General features: G+C 38.5%; 1 protein-coding gene across 36 annotated transcripts in view; it reads right to left on the bottom strand.

Moving 5' to 3' along the window:
• Window positions 1-20,398, bottom strand: part of MAP2 (microtubule associated protein 2) — a 366,938-nt gene that overhangs the window by 36,467 nt on the left and 310,073 nt on the right. For 12 of the 36 annotated variants that reach the window (XM_090044877.1, XM_090044879.1, XM_090044884.1 and 9 more), the window contains 5 exons: window positions 13,120-13,377; window positions 7,061-10,861; window positions 6,615-6,821; window positions 6,093-6,227; window positions 1,355-1,416 (listed from right to left, as the gene is read on the bottom strand). In XM_090044877.1, coding sequence (XP_089901003.1) covers window positions 1,355-1,416; window positions 6,093-6,227; window positions 6,615-6,821; window positions 7,061-10,861; window positions 13,120-13,377 — 4,463 coding nt within the window. The remainder of the gene's footprint in view (window positions 1-1,354; window positions 1,417-6,092; window positions 6,228-6,614; window positions 6,822-7,060; window positions 10,862-13,119; window positions 13,378-20,398) is intronic. The other 24 variants (XM_090044880.1, XM_090044897.1, XM_090044888.1 and 21 more) reach the window with 8 other exon arrangements.

Here is a 20,398-nt window from a genome sequence, read left to right as displayed (position 1 = left end):
TGAAAGGTTATACAGGAAGTCTCTGGTAGAGATCACTTGACATGAGATCACTTGAATCACAGACCAGTGATTTATCCACAGTCATCTTCATTTCTTAACTCTTGTCATATACTACCTTTGGTCTCTGGTAGAATGTCTACTGCTTTAAATGCAGGCTGCTTTTGTAGGACTGAGCTACATGTGGCCCTCACAAGGAGAACTGGTGTTTGTAGTGAGTCAGATTGTTGAAGATGGAAGGTGGAAATTGCACTTTATTTCACAGGCTACTAAAACACAGGTAGTCATGATGCATGCTTCTTTACATGTACCAGACCATATTTTACACTCATTGCTGGATTGGGGTTATGGGTCTTTCCAGGAATCATGAACTGCTTGGCTCTTCCTGAATGCTGTTCAGAAGTACAATACGTGAGTGCAGTTGAGTATGAAAGTTTTGAAAGTGACTGGGCTTACTAAGCTGGAATGCTAACAATGCTGTTATGGAGGAGCTAGGGAACTATTATGAGGTCATTGCATTGGGAGCAGTGAGCTGGGCTGAAAAATGGGTCGACTTCAAAGACGTTAAATTGGGGGAATTACGTAGCTGGAATGGCAAGGTTACAAAACTGTCCTAAGAGTAGGGCTAGGGAGCAGGGAAGCCTGAAAAAGATGCAAATCCTACCCTCTAGCAGATTGGAGGAAATTCAGGGGTGTAGCAGGGGAATGAAATCAAAGAAGTCTGAGGTAGGCTAGAATATGGGAGGACCTGGAATTTAACAACACTGTTTAAAGTTAACATTGTAAAGGTGGAAATTAGAAGTCCAAGCAATGCCTTATGAACTGATCAGAGTGCACCCATCTGTGTAACAGATAGTATTGGTTAATATTTTCCAGAAATCTGTTACCTTTGAAGAAGCAAATAGCAAAAGAAAAGTAATAGTGCATCATAAGACACTGTCTAGCCAATCACAAGGCAGGGTTTTCTTGTGGTATGTAACAATCCAGTGATAACAGCTAGTCATCATATGGTGTGAATTGGTAACCCTGAAGGAACTATGCTGTTTAACAGTAGCTGAGGGGCTGGTTCTCAGTGTTTAACATTATTGAACTTTTATTACAGTTCCAAGCCTGTGCGTTAACATCAGATTGCTAAACCATTATCAGAACTATATCATAACTATACAGTTTACCTGTGACAGCAGTGAAGTGAGGAGTTGACAGCAACTATGTGTACAAGATGATTTTAAATAAAAACAATAATGAATGGCTATGATAAGTGAATTTTGAAAGGAAGACACATTTACAAAATTAAACTACAGAATCAGGACAAAAATGAGTTTACAGAGATGGATGAGGAGAAGACAATTTTACTCACTGAAAGTTTTTCCTTGGCTTGTTTAAATACACCAGGAGCCTGATTTGTTTCACCACCTGCCGCTGTGAGACCCAAAAAAAGACTTGTTGGTTAAAAATAATAATCTGTATCTCCAGGATACCTTCAATATAATCAATTGCCTTTGAAGCCATGTGCAAAACAATAACCTCATGAATTAGACTGTGAATTAGAATGAGCTTGGCTAAGCAAACTGTGTGCAGCAAATGCAGCCACCTTTAAAATGTATTTATTTATTATTTAGATTGATATCCTGCCCTATCCAAAAGGCTCAGAGTGGCTTAAATTAATTCATTTTCTACATATTTGTGATAGGGCTAGTTAATCTATGAATTCAAGCAAGTTAATCAAAATTATATCCTCCACTTCATACTGGTCTATGATCTAGGGCTGTGGTTTTCAATCCATGGTCTGCAGATCACTGGGGGCCACAGACTATGTCTAAGGGGTCTGTAAAAGATGACTATGATAAATGAAAAGTATGTGGATACCCACACTTACACTTCAAAGGGTCTGCACCTGCACTCAAAATTTTTTAAGGGTCTGCAATTAAAAAAAGGTTGAAAACCACTCATCTAGGACTGAGCTTTTAAAATGTGATTAGTGGCTTTGGGTGACCAATCTAAGACAACTTAAAGGATCCTGGTCTTCAGAAAATACTGAACCATCTTCTAAAAATCAAGCCCCTTTCAGGTACTTGAAAACTGGCACCAAAAAAACACTAGACACTTTTTGAAAATTTTGACCAAGAAGTCTACATGAAAAGTAACAGATTTACTGCTGCATTAATTTCTCAGTTTTACACTGGTGTTAGCAGAGTTACACTGGTATAAAACTGAAGTAATGCAGAAGTGAACTACATCTTCAGACTTTGGTTTATTTTAGTATTCAAGCCACTGTTATCTACAACACCAGTATTCAAGCCACTGTTATCTACACCAATATATTGTTTCAGTGTTCTCCTTGTAAAGAAATAATGAACAATTATTTTAGTTGCAGTGGAAACAAAACTGATAATGTTTGGCCTGGATTCCCTCCTGGGGAAAAGTTTAAGTCCTATTCAGAAATTGAGATACTATGTGCATGCTGTACTGTTGTGTGCCTTGTGAGATGCAGCTGTTTGTGAGATCCTCTTTAAGTAGCACAGTACCAGTTTCTGAGTGTGTGTTGGAACATGTTTGTGAGGGGACAAACAACTTCCTTTAGCTAGAGTTCCAATTGTCCTCCATTTACAAAATCTGGGTAGCAGTGATTGTTTCTCCTTTGTCCTGGACAACTGTAGCACACTCCCTTGCCAGTAGCAGTGGGGTGGAACGAAATCCTGCTGCTCTGCAACAAATCTCCATTGCCCACAAGGCTGCATTTCCCACTCAGTGTTTTTGCAATCTTAAATAATGTTCTTGCCTTGTCCTTTTTCTTTGAATTTAAATCGAGGTAGGAGGAGAGAGAGAAGGAAAGAGAGAGAGAACACAGAACTGATAATTTTAGTTCTGAATTTTACAGCAGAATAAGTACAGTACAAGATGCCTGCATTACATTTTACCATATCTGTTACTGCTGTTGTTTTTCTTCAAAATAAACAGGAAAATTGGCATTTAACTCCAATCAGCCACAGCTATAAAAATGAAGATCACTGTTGTACAGCTGTCACCAACTTACCTGAAAGCATAACAACTCCTCCATCTGAACAAACTATCTGGATCATGACTTCACACTGTCCTTTTGTGCTCGGCTACCAGATTAATCACACAAGAAACATGTTTAACCTTGGGGAATTGACTATAACATTTAAGATAGGAACACAAGCTTAACGCATGTTGGCCTCAGTTCAAAACAAAGTAACTGCTCTGGGTAATGTATGACATCCATGATGTGATGTCATAAAGGCAGCAGTGTCCTATCACTTCAGCCAATTAGAAAACACAGTGCAAACTGTACTTAAATCCAGATGATGAAATAAATTGCCTTTTTCCAAAATTGTGTCATCTTTTTTCTATTAATATTGCAAAGAGGTGGGTCTTTTAAAAACATAATTATTGAAATTGTTACTCTTCCACATTCAGTATATTTATTTACTAATTATTACTACAAAATTACTTGTGAATTATTGTCTGTCACTGAGATTACACAGATATATAGCAATATTTCATTTATTGTATCACTGGGGTGTAAACCTGGATGGATTTGAAGCGTTTAATACAAACACTAAATCCCTGGTTGTTCTCTGAACAAATTTCTTTTCCAAGTACATAAGGCTCATTAGAATTTTTTTTACTGGTTGGAATATTCACTGATTTATTCAGAATTGATTCTGAGGACATTTTGGGCTAAGTATGCAATCCTGTCCACACTGAAGCCAACAAGAAATCTCATTGCTTTCAATGGGAATGGATGTTGACCTAAAGTGGTTGCTTAATTTCATCATCTAGGAAGAAAAAAACCCCAAATCTGTTGATTTTGACTTGAAAGTCTCAGTTTCCTAATCCTGAAGATGCCTGAGGACCAATCCAGTCCCAGTGTAAGTCAGTATAGCCCCAGTGGTGTTCAAATGTAGATCTGGCTGGCTATTGGACAGGTCTATGAGATACCCTTCCAGCTAGGGACAGAAGTTGCATATAAGTGATTGGAAACTAGTTCAAAGCTGTAACAACAGAAGTTTAGTGCATGTAAACTGCTTTCAAAATGGCTAAAACTCGTTTAAGATAAACCTGGATGGATGTAGTATCAGACTTAACTGATTTAGGTTAAAACAGTTTATTGAACTTCTGTTCCAGATTCCCTCCAGATTCAAGTTAACTCTCAGTCCCCCAGCATCCCAGGATTCTTTGCACCTCCCCTGCAAGCCCCCACTCCCAGGGTGGGTGGGCTAGCCTTGGCTCAAGCTGTCTGCTCCAGCCAAGCAGAGAGACATGCTCTAGTGCCCCCCAGCTTCTGGCCTGGGCCACTGCAGGCATGTGACTGCATTTTCAGAATCAAAAGTGAATGTCTGTTCACTTCCTTATCTGTTCAGTCTATGCAGCTTATGCTAACCTGTGCCTATTGAATTGATTCAGCCTCCAGCTTTTTGACTCTCTGTACTTAGCTTCCATGTCCCCTAACCTTCAGCTATAGCACTCAGCAGAGTTAACACACTACTGTATATAAGAAAGAGAGAAGAACATTTGAGCTACTATGGTTTTTATCCATAGTCTTGAGGATATACTGAAGTTAGGCTCTGGGGACTTTGTTCATTTAGCAATATGGTTCATGTTAATCTGTTTCAGAGATGCATCCAAACCTCAAAATTCATACCCAGACCAAAATTACTCCAAATTTCAGGTATATTCAGATCTTGGTTTTTGGTTGATTCTATTCTCAAGGCCATGAAATTGAATCAGATTCTGTTCTTTTGAGAAGTCTGGTGATATGCACTAAGCATTTATATTTGCTTTCAGCTTTAAGTTTGAATAAACCTGGATTTTGCTATTGCACTGTATTTTTAAATTTTTGACTACTTGATGGTTTTGTTTTACATTAACATGAGGAATTCCCCTACAGATTAACATAAGGGCCAAACAGCAACAACACATGACAGGAAAAGCATGCCCAAGCACTGGACTGGTTTCCCATCTGATTCTTTCGGCATTACTCAGTCCTGACAAGGAGGTTATAGGAATGTTTATAGAAGATTTAGTGATAGACCTTACAAGGCACCTACAACACTGTATGTAGAGTACAGGACGGCAGAGAAGTGAAGATGTTAGGCGCTCCATTTTTTGTAATGAGTACCACTTTTAATTTTTAAGCCATGAAAACAGCAATATGTCTATTTTAGTATATTAGCTGTATGCTAGACAGGCACAATTCTCCTCTCATTTACTCTGGAGCAACTGCGTTGCTGTAACTGGAGGTGTCAAACTACGTGACAGGAAAATTAGATCCAATTATTATTTTTTAAATACACACAGAAATCCAATACTTATTTGTCCACCCTGAACTGACAGCACCAGCAAGGAGACTAGATTGAAAAACTCAATATTCTAACTCCAGAAAAAATTACATGTCACCTAAGATATCAAATGAATAGTTTAATTTTCTTTTTCTCATCTACCCCAACCCAATATTCTGATTTTGAAAAACATTTTTTCCTGTAATTCACTCCTTGCTGGACCCCAGATTTCTTCTCTCAGCTTTGTACTTGCATGTGGCTGGATTCTCTCTGTGGATTTTGAGTTTACAGCAGAAACATCAGTAACAGATTTGGAAGTGCCAATGCAGATAATAAAAATGAATAATATATAGGTCCGAAAGACTTCTTACTATGCATGAGAGAAAAAAGCAAAAAAAAAAAAGAAAGAAAGAAAGAAATGGAAATGTATATTATGGTTTAAGCTATCAACACTTTCCCACCAGAAAACAAAATAAGTAAAATAAAAATAATGAGAATAGGGATTCCTACAACAACACACTAAAGCACGATGCCAAGATACAATCACGGCACTTAGAAGTCCGAGCAATGACAAGCATATGTGATCATGGCCTTTGCTAAATAATAAATAAATAAGTTTTGAAAAAAAAGAAGAATGATACAAAACACCAAGAAGCAATTTTGTTTGTGAAGGCTGATATTCTTGGAGGAAACATAAAAATAAACAATAGAGAAGCTGCTACAGCAATGAGATTTAAAAAAAAAAGTCTATGTTTGCCAGCCACATTGCATAATTGAACACGACACAGTCACCTGTCTGCTTCCGTTTAACACAGGAGAGATGAGTTGGTCTAGTATATTTGATAGCAGGTTTTAAAATGATTTTCCTGGAGGGAGAGTGGGCCTGAACTTCAGTTTTTTTAGCAAGTTCAGCTTTCTTATACACTGCTATGAACAAGAAAACACAAAAGCACATAATCAGGAAAAAAACACCAAACAGTTTGACATGACAACACATCAACCACAGGCCAGACCTACCGCTCTGTTACTCCAGTTTGATGCTTTTGGTTCCACTTGAATGAATTAATCCTAGTTGGCAGAGGTGAAGGACTAGTGCATTAATCTCAGATGTGCTACCTAGTCCCAAGGAGCTACCTGGGCATAAAGCTGGAGTGATGGAGTGGTGAGCCTAGCACCTTTTCTTTTACATAATTGTACATCTGATTTAAAAAAATATTCCAGATAGTACGATTAAGGTATTCATCTTCTACAACAGTGTAACCTTGCAGTACTGTACAACAGCAAAAACATAGTAATAGGGAGTGTTAAATGAACCTTTTTTCCTTCTCACTTCATCTCTGGAGAGTGTGCTAGGTTCCTTTTTAGCTATTTTCCTTTCAGGAGTAGAAATCCTGCCTCTCCCAGTTTTAAAAGGTTTCTCTTTTTTATGTTTATCGAGAGATGATCTTCGCAATTCTCTCTCTGCCTTCTCCTCTTTAGGAACAGTCTCTAACTGTTCTGTCATGATGCTCCTATCATCATCTGTAGGATCAGAGCAAATTATAAGAATAAAAAGAAGATTAGTAACAAATGTTAACAGAACTTTGGTGGAAGGGAAAAAAAATGAAAATGCAGCAAATTGTTTAAAAAAAATGACAGAGTATTTTACCATGTTTTGGAAACGTGCTGAAATTACTATTACTGTTATTATTACACTCTTTTCAGTCATTATGGTCTATTTGGAAGCAAAAAAAAAAGGTTTATAAAAGGATAATGCACACCTTGAGTATCTGCCCAGAGGCTGTCTGTGTCCATGATGGAGTCATCGATAGTTGTTTCATCTTTGTAATCATCATATGTCTCAGTCTTATAATCAGTAAGCAGGATTTCTCCTTTCTCAGGTGAGGCAGGAGCTTCTGGCGAGCCTTCTTTGAGTTCTGCTTGGCTGTCAGCTGGTTCCTCCATATCCACTTCCTCTTCAGGCTGAGAGTCTCCTGTTTCCAGTTCTTCCTGCTGTGTGGCAGCAAAGCGCACGCTGTGAGAAGCAGATTCACCCTCATCCACAGTTGTCTGCACCACTGTGATGAAGTCATCCTCAACGGTGACAACAGACTCAATAACCCCTTTTAGTTCAGGCATTTCCTCTAAGCCGGCGTCAGCTGGCACTTCTTCTTTGGCAGCTGTCTTCAAGTCTGCTTCTTGGGGCATTTCTGTTATGAATTGTTGCTTCTCTTCTTCCTTCTCCTCCTCTCCTCCTCCTTCTTCATGCTCTTCTTCTTTTGGAGTCTCAGCTGTTAGACCATACGGCAGCTGCTCTGTGGTTTCCATGGGTCTTGCAGCTGCATCAGGAGCTTCTTCTTTAGGTTGTGGTATGCTCTCCATTTGGATTTCAGCTGTCTCCTCCTGCGCAGACTCAGCTTCGGAAATGGGGAACTCAAGGGCAGGTTCCTTCGCTGGCCATTTTGATGTAATATCTTCTTCTGACACAGAAGGTTTCTGAGATTCTGTTTTGTTGTCATCTGGTTTTAGAGATTCTTCATTCAAGCCCTCTTGGGTCTGGTCATGTTCTCCACTAGACTCATAAGATTCTTCTTTATCAACTGCTTCCTGATGCACCAGATCAGGCTTAGTTACTTTCTCCTTGATCTCAGTTTCAGATGGTTTGGTGCTGTCCTTTACATGAGTAGGCTCAGTCCTTGAGAGAACATCTGCTTCTTTTGGTTCCTTGGATAATGAAGTCTGGTCTTTTGGAGCTTCTTCTATTTCAGAGTCTGCTCCTTTTACGTAAGTTTTGTCCTGCTCTGAAGCAGATGTAACAAATGCACTGATCTTATTATCTAGTTGACGCTGATATTCTTCATCTACTTGCCTTGCAGCAACATCCAGGTCATGTTTTATAGCATCATAATCTGGTTTTTGTGGTGTTTCTGCCTCAGCCACCTCTGGAACAACACTAAGAGACTTTTCCTCCTTCTCAATAAATAAAGAAACAATATCTTTTTCTTTGGTGATCACTTTAGCTAATGCATTGTCTGACCCAGCTATATGAAGTTTATCAACCAAACCTTCTTCTTTCACTTCAATAATTGCATCAGGCCTCATTTTCTCATGTTCTTTACTTTTAATGGCATCCATTTCTTTAGCATCAGCCTGTTCTTCACTTTTTTCTAGCAGAGTATCTAGTTTATCAGCACCTTTCTTCTCCTGCTCATATTCCCTTACCAGGACCATTGAGTCACCAGATATATGCTGGCTCAAGTCTTGTTCACCAGCAAATTCACTAGCAAATTCTGGTTTGGACTTTCCAGCTGCTGCCAACTTGACTTCTATCAAAGACAGGTCAGCTGGTAGACCTCTTCTCAGTTTTTCATCTGTGCCTTCATAAAAAGGGCATGTTTCACCAGTTAAACTTTCACTGTCCTGGACTGGAGAAGGAAGTGGAACTGTGTATTTATTGAAGACACAGTAGCCTAAATCTTCCAGCTGACTTTCAGCTTTTAGGGTTATGTGGTTTTCATCAGTCACAGGAGGCAGGGTTGTACCACTGTCTTCTGCAACAGCATCAGAAGGAACAGATTTCCTTCGAGCCACCTCTGCATCAGCACTCACAGACGCTAATCTAGACCTCGTGCCTGCTAGATCCAACATTTCAGGCAAGTCAGGAGCCATTACAGTCCCATTTTTGTAATAATCTTTAGCCAGGAAAGGTGACTCAACCAGGGATTCAGCCTGAATGTTTTCTTCTGTCATGGCTTTTTCCTCTTCAATCTCATCATTATCATCATCTTTGCTATCGATAGGGAAGCAAGGGGCTTTTTCTAATGCTGGGGTCGTTGCTGGCAAGTAGTCATCACCTTCATCCAGGCTCCCACTAGTATTAGTGAGAATATCTGAAGCGAGTGGAGACAGATCATGTGTCCGACCAAAGCTATATCCTAGAGCTATAGAATCCAGACAAGACATTGGCAGGTTAATTGACATACTTCTCTGTTCAATTGCAGATCTACCTCCAAGTCCTAAGCTCCTGCTTAGAGTCAAATCATCTTTATTTTTATTATGGATATCTCTCTTATCCCCATATACCTTGGGATCAATAGTGAACATTCTTTCTGGTGAACTGGGTTCCTCTGAGTTGTCAGATGGAAAAGTATGAGCAAGAGTACTGTACCCTATTTCATGAGCACTGGAGTGTTGATCTGTTTCTGGCTCTAATTCATCTTCCTCTTTTTTAGACAATAGAGAATCTATATGATAAGGTTTGTATGCACTTTCTTTAGTATCACTTAGTTCATAGTAATCACTGCCTTGCTTCTGAATGTCACTTTTTATTGCTTCCTCTTTCAAAGTAGATGTTTCAAAATACTTTGACATTCCTGACCTATCCTCTTCTGCTTGTATTTCATGAGTAGCTGACTCTGCAATACAGATATTATCCTCCTTAGTATCCTTTTTTATATCTTTTTCATGAGAAAATTCTTGAGTTGGGTCTTTTTCACCTGTTAAGCTTAGAGCATCAGGAGCTTTCTCTGCTGTTTTAGATAACTGAACTTTATCTACAGGTTCATGGCTTAATGTGCTTGTGGGGGCCTTTACGCTTGCCTGTTCTTCCTTTTTGGCATCTATTGCTGCTGAAACTCTAGCTTGATCCATTTCTTTTTCTGTTTTGAGACTATCAGGTGACTTTTTAGTTTCACCTTCCTTTTGAACAATTTCTTTGTCTGCAGCAAGTCCTTTCTCTTCAGACTTTGTAAAAAAATTACTGTCATCTAATACCTTGGACTTCTGTCCATCAAGGAAATCATATCTTTCATCTTCATCACTCTCATCTCTTGTCATGTCCTTTTCTTCCCCCCAAGTAGAAAATTTCTGGGTGGACCTTTCTTCTGCAATTGGGGCATCTACAGTCACTGCTGAGACTCCTTGTGCCTCTAGAGTTTCTATTTTGTCTTTGGAGAGCCGTTCCTCCTCTCTTGCAAAATCTTTGGCAATTTGTTGTTCAGTAGAGTCTTGTTTTATTTTGTAACTGTCTTCAATCTGATATTTCTGTGGGACAGCTGGTGATGTTTCTGAAGGAGCTTCTTTTCTGACAGTATCCGACACATCAACTTTGGATTCTGGTGGTAAAGAACTTATTCCTTGCATGGAGACGTGATCTTGGACATCTTTAAAGTCATCTTTATATTTTAAGGGAATCACTTGGCTTGAAGGTATTGAGTCATCTGTACTCCTTTCATCTGCTTTACTCTCTTTCGGTTGTTCAGTGGACAAGTCCCTTTGTTCTTGAGAGACAGAAGGTTTTGCAGTTGAATCAGGTTCTGTAGAACTTACTTCTCCTTTCTTTTGCAGATCGGTATCCAAAGTTTGTGAGAAAGTGGGAAGCATTCCCTCTTCTTTTCCATGAGATTCCTTTTTATCTGTATCCTCTGTTTTTGCTGGCTGTGGAACTAAGGCATCATGTTTAGGTTGCTCACCAGTCTTAATGTCTTTCTCTGATTCACGTTCCTTTGTGTCTAATGGCTCAGCTGTGAAAGGGCCTGTGCCCTCCTGGTCTTGGATTTCCATCTTCGAGGCTGTAAGTAAATCTGAAGTAGTTTGGGTTTTACAACAAATTACTTAAAGCACTTATAGCAGGCAGTCATTTAGCTTACAACATCTTGTATAATTAATGCAGGGGAAAGGGAAAATATGCAGGCATGCAGCAAGGCTATCCATTTAGAAATCTGTTTTAAACTGTTGCATTTAACTCTCCTCTTAATGTACAAGGTTTCATAAATACCATACATTATAATGTCAGGAAAATATGAAAACCTGCATCCATTGTAACGAGTAGTGTCTTAAGTACTGTCTTCTTACTCATTACTTGCATCCAACAAGTAAAAATATAAATAGCCTTCATTTTATAAGTATACTTCACTGGAATATGAATACATTGTAAGGTTTGCTTTAGTAAGTCCTACAAAATTTAGACAAAAGAACAATATCCTTGAAATATATAATATATGCATTTGCATATATCTAAAGCTGTCTTAAATAAGATCTTTTCTCTGTGTAGCCTAACCTAAAGAAATATTAAAATGTATTGTACATGGGGTGAGGGTAGATGGAGGTTATTATGTTTACTAACTTTTCACATTTGCTCTTGGCAAACTGCAAAACTCAAGCTACTCTCATAAAACTAATCTCACACAACATGAATTGGATATGTGGCTGTTTTTATTTCCAAAGTTTGAAGTCCTGGTTTTCAGAATTGCTGAGCACCAAGAAGTTCAAATGAAGTTTATGAAAGTTGCGGAATGTTAAAATATTTTAAAACTAAATAAAGTGCTATTCTTACATCAGTTATTGTTATATTCTTAGATAATATTCTTTGGTAATGTGTTAAGAGTAGAATTTTTAAGTGATTTATTAGTAGTTAATGACCACTCTTTCTTAGTGCATTTTAAGACAGATACAATGTCAGGTACTGCAGAAAGTTATAATGTTATCTATTAAAAAGAACAATTTTAAGTGCTTTTAAGCCAAGTTTTAAAACAAATATTGGGCAAATTTGGCTCTCCTTACTCACTTAAGTGTTCTGTCTGAAGCCAATGAAACTATTTCTATAAGGACAGCATGCCGGACTGATTACTACATTATTCAACAATTTATAGGTTATTTGTTAACCATTAGTAAAATATTTAGGTATGCTACCTTTAGCTTAAAACTTTAATCATTTTTCTAAACATTGTAACTAGAAAATAAAAAGTCCACATGTACAATTATTTTTTCTTCTGTATCTTTTAATATTTTTTTGCTCTTGTGGTGGTGGTTTTTGGTGCCTTTAAAAGCAATGCTTATTAAGCAATGTCACCGTGAGATTAACTAAATGAATGTTACCTTTGTTCACTTGTACTATACAGTACTGATGCAGCATAACCACTGACATTAATCAGCATTTTTAATATCACAAGAATTTCATTTTAAATCAACTGGATGAAACAAAACTACTAGCATAGGCTTTCTGTTAGAAAGGTAGCCTACCAAAACCAACACCTCTTAACACAATAAAATCTGTCTTTACTGAAAAGAAATGGTGTCCACAGAACAAAACCTGAAGTTTTTAGTTTTTACTCAGGAAAAAATTTGATCTCAAAAGTGATTTTGCCTGAGTAAGCATCTCTGAATTTTATGGTAGGTGCCCAATCTTGTATTTCATTCTGAAGGAAAAAAATCCCATTGAAATCATGGGAGTTAAGCCCAAGCAAGGTATTCCAGTTGGGCTATACATTTGCAGTAGTGTAAAATAAATGAAAACTCACAGCTCTAGCAATGATCAAAGAGGGAAAGAGTAGACTGCAATGAATGGCACGGATATGACATAAGAAGCGACAGCTTTAGGAAATTAAACCAGAATGCACTGAAGCATAAAAAATACTGCACACTGCAAACAAAAACATTTCTATAGCTTAAGCCTCTTTATGTCATAGTCAAAGTCAATAAATCATATGAATCTCTGCATCAAAGAGAAAAAAAAATATACACATAGATTAGCAATGTGACTGGCAAACACATTTGAGATGGGGAAAAAAAGGCTTACAGGGTGGTATCAGCTTAGCTACAAAGCATATTGTATCACAGCAAAGTACAAAATCAGGAATTAGCTGTAGTGGTGGGAAACCATGTTGTCAGATAGCATCCACACAAATCAGATTACCCACTACACACTCATCAAGCATAATAACAAGAGCAGTAACAATAAGAAATGAGAAAAACAGGAAATGAAGCAGCCTTAGAAAGCACTGGAGAAAGCTGGAGAAGAACTTATTTGCAGCAAACACATGCAATCCTAAGGAGGACACACCTTCCTCAGCCAAGGAAGGTGCTTTCACTTTCAAGGACACTTCCTGGACAACTGTTACTCTTTCCCAGGTGGGTGCAGCACTTAGCACTCTGTCTTCGTGATACACTTTGGCCTCCGACCCAGAATCCAGCTGGCCCTCACTGAGGCCCTTTGCCTGGTCTGAAGGTTCAGCAGGCCTATGCTCTTTCCCCAGTTCCTTTCCAGGAAGGGCTGCTGGTTTCTTTTCCTCGGCCATTGGACTGTGTACTGTTTCTTCTTCTTTGAGGGGTGGAAAAAGGAGGTGATATCAACACCAACAGACAACACAAAATTCAAAGCTCAGCAGGACTATTCTTCCATAACACTTTCAGCTCTATGTAGAAGTTAGGTTTTTAACTTCTCAGGTAGGTGCTTTAGCCTCCATCCCATTTCAAGTACTGGAGGTATGAGTGAATGAACTTATCTTAGAATGAGAAAGGATGTGTTATTCTCTGGCTGCCAAATGGCATGGCATACACTGGAATGTTTAACGGCATCATTTCCCTTCTTGACAAATGTTTAACGCGAGAGCTGAAAATGTCTTACAAAGCTATTGTTTCCCATCTGGAGATAACTGAAGAGCAAAATAAATGTTGAAAACTCATTGGAAGTGGAGATGGTGCTGGGTGATAGATGGCTGTGAAAAGACTGATATATCAATGAGCTCACAAAGTGCACAACATTTTTTATAAACGTACCGGTTTCTCTAATACATGAAGGCCCTTCAGGGAAAAAATTCTTTCACTGACCTTGAGGATATAACAGACTAACTGTTAGTAAGGAATCTAATTTGGAAAATTATCCTGAAAAAACTTTTATAGGGCTGATCATTAATAGATTCGCAAGACTACTTGAGCTGCCTGTGGCAATTGGGTGCATAGCTTTTCTCCTTCAGTTGAGCAATGCATAATGTTACTATCTAGGTATTTTAAGTTCTGTACATTAGATCAGGAATTTAACGGAGGGATGTCTTCATTTTTTCCCCAGTAAAATGTAGCCTGATAGGCCAAAATGTACAATAACAATATTTGATCACTTAAATTTCTAAAATAGGGTAATGTCACCTATCCCAGTACAGTGCTAATGTAATTATATTATCATCAAGCATAGTGATTATTTCACTCTTGACAAAGCAGAATACTAAAGGCTCTAGGCAGATGCTGCATTTATCGCATAATTAATGTGTTAATCACATGACAAACTGTAACATGCCAGTTTCAATCAATTTAGCATGTGATCAAAATGGCAGACCAGTCACAAAGATGTTCCAATTTGAATTTAATGTGAAACAGCTTTGTGGCTGGTTTGCATTGTGCTTTAATATGAACACATGGAGTGTTAAAGCTGTTTTGTGCTGTGTATCCCAAAGCCACCCTTGGGGACCTTTAAAGCTGCAGCACATAGCCCAGTTTTGGTGGCTTTAAAGGTCTGCAAGCACAATGAGGAAGTTTATCCTAGATCCCAACAATCGCGCATCCTGCCTTGTCAGATTTTGAATGTCTGGCATATCAAGACACAAGATTTTTGGGATCCAGGATAAATACATAAATACCCCAGATCCCACTGCACATTTAAATTAATGTCTGACAAGGCCCACAGAGTGATTTGTCCAATGCTCCTACTGAAATAAACTATGACATATTCAGATGAAATGTCACCTTGCTCTCTGGGTATTCCCATGGACAGCAATCAGGATTAATAAGAGACCAGGAATCAGCAAGGTTCTTAAGTACAGTTTCACTGAAATCTACACACGCACTTGTGTGCTTAAAGTGAGGTCCATGCTTAAGACCCTCACTAAATAGACCCAAAATAAAGTGCAGTTGAGTGGCTGTGCTTGGCCCAGTTACATTAAAGTTGAACTTTTCTGTAAATAAGTGGTTTTGCTCCTCAGATTGGCTTAAACTAAATTTGTCTCTTATAAAGCACAAAAGGAGCACTTGCCAGCTGATGAGAGAAAAATACAATACACAATAAAAATTAAATTACAATTATGTCATTTCTCTTAAATTAACAGAAGCCAGAAGATTCAGAATTAGAGATGTAACTGCAACTTTCACTTGAATCTGCCAGCCTAAGTGTTACAGGGATGTTTAAACAGAGGTGGATTTTACCTAATTTATGCTACCAATGTCATAACCTGGCACAATTTGGGCATTTGAAAGACAAATGTTCACTATCTAGCTTAACTCGCTTAAATAATTTAGTTAACTTTGTTTCCCTGTATGGTTTTCTCACATGTATGTAAGTTTAAAATTTTGATCTGAAAAGAACATAGTTCAGTTCTCCACTTTTTTACCCCATTTGACGTAGCTTTAACTTTGTGTCATGCAAGCATTAATTGGTGTAACAAAGTGGAAAGTGAGGTCCAAAGTTGAACTCAGTTCATGAATGTCAGGATAGTTGATCATAATGACTTTCAGAATTAGTACAATTCTATCATACAAATATTTCAGATACACAGAGTTAGAAAAGAAATAGAAAAATAATTTGCACAAAAATCTCTTTTAGGTTTTCGTACTGGGGAATAAAGAGGATTCTACCAAAAGTGAAGAATTTTGCTTTACTAATGAACAAAATGAACAATTTTTTTACAGCTGTGTTACAGTCTCCAATAAAAAAAAAAAATGGATACTAGCAATTTATACAAACTTAATTTATAGCAGCACTAATGGGCATGACTGTAACAGCAGAGGAAAAATATTCAACTTGAATGGACAAGTACCATGTTTTAACATGCAAATAACTACACAAAAACACACATGCACACATAGATCAAACACTTCTTCTACCTATACTTAGATTAAAATATTCAGTAAAACATTTAGGCTTGATTTTTTCCAACCCTTTTCCAGGAAACAGATTTATCTATCTGATCCAATAATAATATATTAATTAAAATAGTACCCCCCTTTTTTTTGAAGCTATAGGACACAGTAGGTACATCTATAAGAGAAGCTTTAATGTGGAGTTGACTAATTAGATCTGCAGTAAACACCTCACGTCTACACATTTAGGGCTACTAGGCTGGAGTAAACTAATTAACACTGCAGCAGGGTAGTACTTGTAAAGATAAGTATTATCCTGCTGCAGAGTTTTTATTTTGTATCACTGCATGTGTAGACATTGACGTGGCTGTCTAGGGAATGAGAGTGCTACAGTGCAGGGGAAGCCTGCTGGCTAGCCTGTCATTGTAGCACCCTCATGTCCCAGCCAGCCACTCCACAGAACACTGACCTGGGGTGGAGCAGCTCTGGGCTGGCAGGCTGACCCCCCCCAAGTCTCCTGCCAGCTGGGGCAGAGCCGCCCAGGCTCAATGTGCTGCTGTCCTAAGTGCATGTGTAAACACTGTTCCTAGAAGCAATAAACTCCGGCGCATGCTGCGCTGGAGTTTATTGCTTCACATTAATATCATGTGTAGACATGCCCAGTATAATCCTCAGCTGTTAAAAAGTCCTATACTATTTCATGACGGAATCCTAATGATCGTTTTACCAGTACTTCCTTGTATGGTTAACTCTGTTAAGCCAAAATAATGATTTTTCTTAATCCTGTTTTTGCTCACAAGACAGTCAATAGGAAAAGATATTTTACAAAGCCTGCTTCTTCGCTCATGAGTCAGTTTATTTCTCCCTTTCTCTTACAGATAGTGTTCTGGAATCTATTTCTTCCACCAGTGGGCAATGTACAGCTTTGTATAAGGTTGTCCTTCATGATTTAACCTGTCTAGAAGAGGTATTTTAGGTGTAGGTATGCACCCATTTTAGGTATGGCAAGTTAAGTTATGAAAAGGTTTGTGAGGCACCTGGTTTGCAATAGTTTTGATAGGAGTCCTGATACTGTTAGCAATCTTGGATTAACAGCATGGGCCTCTTTTAATTGTTTCCACTGTTGCTGCAATATCAGAATACATTTCTCCTGTGCAATATTCTACTTAAATAACCTCATTAGTTCTCAGTATACCCTTCTGTATTCTCTTGTGACATTAACCTCTTCTGAATTTTTATCACCATTCTTCATATCTGGTTTAAGCTGCAGGTTAATTTAGCAAAGTAGTATTAAGCGTGACATGGTTCACTTTTGTCTAGGATAGGAATCCAGCAATCTAATAACCATTTGGATTAGGAAAAAAAGACTCCACAAATTCATTCCATTCTTTTCCCACTACCCTGGTAAAATAAGATGCCTAAATGGCTAATGAGGGAGTCAAACTAATATGAGATGGGATGCAGACAACTGCAATAAACTTTCTTAAATATCTGTATCGTTTGTGATCAGGTAAAGGTTGCTGGCCATGTATGGAACATTGGCAAGGACACCACAGGCCAATTGAACCCTTGAAATACCATTTCTTAAGTTTGTGGATAAATTTGGCCTCTTCTGCCCTACAAAACTACTTAGTTATTTTCTATGGCTTTCGCAGTGGGTGGCTGTCCTGCACCAACACATGGCTTAACTCAGGTACCCTAATTTCCACACTTTCTCTAACTAGGATCGCCACATGGGACAATGTGAAATACAGGACAGTGCTTCCCTGTCCCCCAATGTCTGCTGCTGCAGGCACAGGTGGGGGCAGGGCATCACTGGTATTACTGTTCAGGCAGCTAAGGAGTCAATTAATGACCCATTGTTTTCTTCACAGGTGTTAACAATCCCCTTTTAATGGTCATTCTACTAATCAAGATAACTTATTAGGGCAATTTGCTGTCTCCTAGAGCTTCCTATTTCACAGCTTCTGCCATTCTGTCTCCCTTCTCCACACCCTGTGCCTGGGATGCTCGTTTTAATTTTCACTGGCCAGCCAGGACCAGCTTCCAAAATCTGGGACTGTCATAGCCAATCCAGGGTATATGGTCACCTTATCTCTAATGTTAAGAAGGAACATCTTTTCTTCCTTTTAATAAGATGCTTGTTCACTGCAACAATCAAGGTCATTTTATGACAAACTATGGACTAAAGTGAATGCCACAGTTATGGACTAAAGTGAATGCCATAGTTATAGTTATTGTGCCTGCACAATAACTATAAATTAATGTACTGCACCACTGCATTTGACTCTTAGGCCCCTGCCTCATTTGGAGGTATGTGGATTCTAGAGGGACTTCACTTCTGCGTGAAAAAAATAAAAGACCTGAAGAAGTTGCACCAGGCATGTATAATGGGATGAAAATCATTTGGCAGGGTGGAGGGGAGGAGGAACAAAATGGGACCATGTTTAATTCACCTTTTTCATGGCTTAACAAGGCCTCTGCACTCTGAACTGTGGCACTGGGGAGTGTACTAGAGTCAGTCCACTCAGAGCTGAACAAAGGATGCTCATAGTACTCCTCGTCTGAATGGCAGGGTTCATCATCAGGCACAGACACTGAAATGGAGGGGGCTAGGTGCTTATGCCTCTCCCCGCTGGCAGCAGGCCCATAGTGCAGGCAGCTGTGTAGAGGCCCCACCTTATCCTCAGCCCCTTCATCTACAAACAGACACATACACAGGTAGAAACAGCAGGACAGACAGACAGACAGACAAAGTAAGACAAGACAGGATGGACACATGCACTGACATGTCTAGGCAATATGTCATACCACAGAATGGATTCAATCAGCCATGCCAAGGCAATGCAGAATTGAAGACATGAAATTTACATAAATGTAATTTACTGGGTAAATGTTTATTGTTTCCGTTAGTAATCACCACTACAGAACAAAATCATTGTAAATGTCAGTGAAATCAAAATTAAGCTTTAAGGGCAAGATCCTATTCTATCCATTAGACATATAAGTGAACACAAGCACATAAGCATTATACTATTCCACCTTGCTCAAATGCCTGAAAAAACAGTTAATGAGAAAGGTGGATGAATCTTCCTCTTTCTTGCTGCTTTTTCTGATTTTGTCTTGAGGCAAAGATGACAGAGTGTTATAAAAAGTAGGGGCATAAACTTTTTTCCAGGGACTCAAGCAGGGTAGAACAGGATCACATCTGTCCCTAATACACAGAATCAGATCTGGCCCTAAACTTTTAAGGGCTGTACATCAGACTTGCACTGATCCCAAATGACATTACACACAGGGACCGATTAGGAAATAGACTTAGTACCCCATGGCCAAGTTGTATGATTCCTTCAAAACAGTTGAGTAGATGTGATATCTTTTATTAGACCAACTGAATAGTTGAAAAAAGGTGTTCGCAAGCTTTTGGGTGCAATCACCCTCCTTCAAGCATAGGGAATCTCTGCTGTTCTGAGACTTCAAAGGAATGAAATGGAGTCTCAGAAGAGCAGAGATTCCCTATGCTTGAAGAAGGGTGATTGCACCCAAAAGCTTGCAAAGAACTTTTTTCCAACTACTTAGTTGGTCTAATAAAAGATACCACATCTACTAAAAAAACCTTGCCTGCTTATGTCCTTAGACCAACACGGCTACAACGAAAAACCCTTGAAACAGTTGAAACACTTGGAAGTTTAAAATCTAGAGGCTGTTTTCATTTAAAATCAATCTATCATACTTTGATAGAAGCTTTATAAATATGTATTTTAAATATCTGCTACTCTTTTTTTACACTTCAATAAATAATAATTCAACCTACATAAAGTTCTTTCTAAGCGTGTGTCTACCTTTTAATGGTAAAAACCTCCTTTACCTACCTTTCAGCAATTTCTTTTATTATTTGTCCCTGCATTTTATATTGTTGTACCATATTTCTAGGGTTTAAGATGGCCTCCGATGGAAGTTTTTCAACACATTAATGAGGACTTGCTTTTTCACCTGCTGAAAAGTTAGTGTGTATCATCACAAAGATAGTTCTGTTGTTGACAAGAGGAACATCTTCAGCTTCTATTATTGTTGTCTACAAAATAACACAGCTGAAATAAAAATGGCTAAGGAACAAATCTACCTAATGGATCAGATGTGATCTGAGATCTCCTGTCAGTTATGGTGCACACTGAGCATGAGCTAAGTCATGGCACTGCTAAATACAAGATATTAAGCCCATCCTCTGAGTATGACAACTAGATACATGATAAATCCTACATTTAGGGAATATCCTCTTTCAGTTGGTGTCTATAACTGTAAATTAACCTGGACTTTTCCTCTACCACAAAAACTGCACAAATAATTCCTTCATTTTTTTCTTGAGACAGTTTAGAACCCCTCCCCATAACTCCTCATAGAAGCTAAAATGTAGTTTCCTAAACAAGTGTGATCTACATTTCACTCTAAAATTCAAATGACTGGGTTAGAAAGTGAATTTTAAGCGCAGTCAA

The sequence above is a fragment of the Crocodylus siamensis genome, chromosome 4, assembly GCF_052110815.1.
Source record: "Crocodylus siamensis isolate JL-2025a chromosome 4, ASM5211081v1, whole genome shotgun sequence".
In the NCBI taxonomy this organism is placed as follows: Eukaryota; Metazoa; Chordata; order Crocodylia; family Crocodylidae; genus Crocodylus; species Crocodylus siamensis.
Note: the sequence above shows the minus strand (reverse complement) of the source record. Positions and strands in the feature narration are given on the sequence as shown.